This window comes from Eptatretus burgeri, chromosome 4 (genome assembly GCF_056783735.1).
Source record: "Eptatretus burgeri isolate ZD-2024b chromosome 4, Ebu_testis_v1, whole genome shotgun sequence".
Taxonomy (NCBI): Eukaryota; Metazoa; Chordata; class Myxini; order Myxiniformes; family Myxinidae; genus Eptatretus; species Eptatretus burgeri.
The window spans coordinates 93027787-93031286 of NC_140964.1; the positions used below are offsets into that span (position 1 = coordinate 93027787).

General features: G+C 48.3%; 1 protein-coding gene across 4 annotated transcripts in view; it reads left to right on the plus strand.

The window, feature by feature from the left end:
• The window catches only part of MORC2 (MORC family CW-type zinc finger 2), a 143163-nt gene that overhangs the window by 75376 nt on the left and 64287 nt on the right, over positions 1–3500 (plus strand). For 3 of the 4 annotated variants that reach the window (XM_085879346.1, XM_085879347.1, XM_085879349.1), the window contains 2 exons: positions 436–515; positions 2508–2636. In XM_085879346.1, coding sequence (XP_085735472.1) covers positions 436–515; positions 2508–2636 — 209 coding nt within the window. The remainder of the gene's footprint in view (positions 1–435; positions 516–2507; positions 2637–3500) is intronic. The other variant, XM_085879348.1, reaches the window with a different exon arrangement.

A 3500-nucleotide genomic window follows, 5' to 3' on the forward strand; every position in this document is an offset into this window, starting at 1 on the left:
TCTCTGTGTGCTGGTTTAACGTAACCCATTTTGTTCAGTCCTGTACACCCCTCCCCCCCTCCTTCTCCACAAGTACCCCAACCAAACACAAGTCCAGAACCCCATCCCCTTATACTCACCTCCTCCCAAACCCACTCCCCACTTCCCTCTCCTCTCTACCCAATCCCCTCGCCCCCATGTATTCTCCCAGTGTGTGTGCAGACTTTTGGTGATGCATCGCTCTCCCCACCCCCACTTCCTCGTTCTTCTCCCCCTTCCGAGCTCCCTCTCTCACTCCCGCACCCCTCCCTTCTCCCTCCATGTTCTTTCTCTCCTCTCTCTCCCTCTCTATTTCTCCCCCTACCCCCTTAATATTCTTGTCAGCAAAGCGATAGGTTGTATTTGCTCGTAACGAATTATAGATTGCACTTTATTTTATTTTCTTTTTCTTTTTAGGATGTACAAGTATTTCTCCAGCCGTTTCAAGACTCGGACAGAGCAAGAAGCAAAGAAGAGGGATCGTCTTGCAAAGTTGGGTGAGGAGACTGCCAATATAAAAAAAAAAAATTTACAACCTTATTACTGAAGTACAGAGATAGCTATGATGTGGGAAAAAACCCTTTTCCTCTTTTTGTCCCCGTTGGACTTTGTCTGAAATGGAGGCTTATAGATTGGGTCTCGTCCATCCGTCCACAGCCGGATCTCGGACATGTATGGGCCGATTTTCTTCAAACCTGACACAAGCACAGTACATGATGGCATACATCACTTTATTTTGTGATCTCATCAAAGATGGCCGACTGGTGGCCATTTTAGTTGTAAACCAAAAAAATCTGGTATTGAACACGTCCTCAACCATTTCTTGGACATGCATTTCCTGATGTTGTCCAAACTTTCCACACATATAATGAATGATTGCTTACATGTGCACATAATTCTGTTATCAAGATCAGATCCAAGATGGCCAGCTGGTGGAAATTTTGTTACTTAATGGTGTCTCCAACCATTTCTTCAACATGCATTGTCCGATTTTGTTCAAACCTGGCAAATGTTACATGTTAAAAATGTTCTTCCATGTCACATGACCACTCAAGTAAATTGTGCATACACATAAATATTGTAAATGTGGGCTAGCCCTTAACTCCGTACAGCAAAATTACAAAAAAAGCGAGGTATGGCATTTTATGTCTTTTTCTCCTTGTTGATTTCGTTTTTGTAGTCTTGTCCACCAATACCTTTCCAACTTGTTTCTCTACAATATTGTTATGGATTCACTTCCGGTAGGAATCGAGAGGAGAGTTCTCGGAATCACCTCCCGGCCGACTGTCCTGAAGCCAAGGAACAGTGGATATTTCCGTGTCACGATGTGTTGCTAAGGCCTAAGTCACATTTGTAAAAAATAAATAAATTAATTAACCCATTCGTTACCGTCTGTCTGGCCTCGCGTTCGCCTTCGGGCCCCTTGCGGGCACCTTGAGGCTACCTTGCATCTGACTTGAAAATTCTATGGCCGCTGCAGGGGCCCCTTTAAGGTCACCGTGCGACATCAAATCAAAGACTGTATGGAAACCCCATGTTTTCGGTCTCCACAATTTCTAAAACCTAAGGCCTAAGTCACATTTACTCTACGGCGAAGATACGGCGGCCGTATGCCCTCTGAATTGACAAAAACGTGCGGCGGCCGCAGAATTTCTGAGGTGGCCTCAGGGTGGCCCGACGCCGTATGGCGATATTTTACAGGCCGTAAGGTCGCCGTGGAATTACAACGCAGAGTTATAACTTTTTTCATTTCTACGTTCGCCGTAGCAATTTGACAAGCCGAAAAAAAAAAAAAAATAACCCATTCGTTACCGTCAGTCTGGCCACACGTTTGCCTTTGGGCCCCCCTGCGGTCGCCTTGCGGGCACCTTGCGTCTGCCTTGAAAATTCTATGGCTGCCGCAGGAACGCCCTAAGGTCACCGTGCGACATCAAATCAAAGGCCATATGGCACACCCACGTTTTCGGTCTCCACAATTTATAAATACCCCGTGCGGCTACCCAAAAAATAAAAACATATGTGACTGCTACATTGTGTGACCGTGGAAATACTGCGGCCGCCGTATAATTGCTAGTGGCCGTAGATTTTGGAGACCCCACGGCCGCCGTGGCAAATGTGACCAAGGCCTAAGCAACCACGGACGCCATCTTAGATACTTCATTTAGGTATGGTCCAGCATCTCATTCCGCTTTACCTTCCTGGCAAATGAATCACCCCAGATAAGGACTGTGCGTCCTGAACGTACCACCTTCATCAGATACAGCCAAGTGTTGCTTGGCGGACACACTGAATAGAGGCTATCCATGTCGGAAAGGCAGGGACAAACTCCCTGTTCTGCACACTATGCTTAACCAATAGAAGCTGATAACCATACTTGGAAAGGGGCTTGTTATGATCAACAAAAGGCATGTATTACAAGGCAGGGTCACAACAGAGAAACCCTTCCCCCTCAATTCATAAGCTCACTCTTAATCAGTCACTTTTCACAGGTTCCACAGTCGTGTTGGGAAATGAGAGTGAGAGAGACAAAGACAGACAGAAAAAGAGAGAAAGAGGCGTGTTATCAGCCTCTCGCTCACCGTACGTAAGCTGGCAGGCTCGCGTTGGTCCAAACGAAGGTGAGGGGGTAAGGGGGAGGAAGAATAAAATGGTGTAATGCAGCATGTCATGAGAGGTGTAGAGGGTGGATGCGTGTGGCATCAGAGGAAATGGTGTTAGTTGCAACTGTCAGTAAGCTCTGAAAAGAGCAGGTGGCACTTTATGCTGATGCCCATGCATCCGAAGGGAACAAAGCAAAGTGGGGATAGCAAGGGAAAGATAGCGTGTGTAAGTGTGTATGGCTGATGCGTCTGGGAACTCTGTGCTGGTCTGCCTGGCAAGGGACCTTGCTTGCTTCACGCTTGTCCACCAGCTCACTCCCACACAATCACCAGTCCTCCGCTTTCCAATCACCAGTTCGCTCCCGCAGATTCCCATGCACACTTCTCTCTGGACTCTGGTCCAGACGCTTATAGACCCTCTTCTGTTCTCTTCCATGTCCGGATGTTTCTTGATCCAACTGTCTTTCCATTGGACTGTTTTGTGAACCTGCCCACACCATTGGTTGTTTGGAGATTACATAGACTTCATAGACTGGCGCCACAGACTTTCATACAAAAACCCAAGAAAGAAAAGACACGGGCTCGTAAGCTTTTAATATTCCTCAGAGCCGGGATGACCGAAAGGCTCCGAGAGGCTGGGCCGGTTCCCTCGCCGCTTCTCGGTGGTGACTCGTTGGGCTTCGGGTTGGCGACCCTCGGTGTGTCCGTCTCGCTGGCTCGTTGCCAACGCGGCAGCGGCTTCGAATGGCGACTTGGTGGGTCAAGGGCCTTGCGACACGCCCGACTCTCCACTGTCGTCTGGCTGCTCTCCAAGGCTTTTCCCACGAGGTACTGCTCCAGCGATCTTGACCCTCCAACGACTCGACCTCTCCCACCAACTCC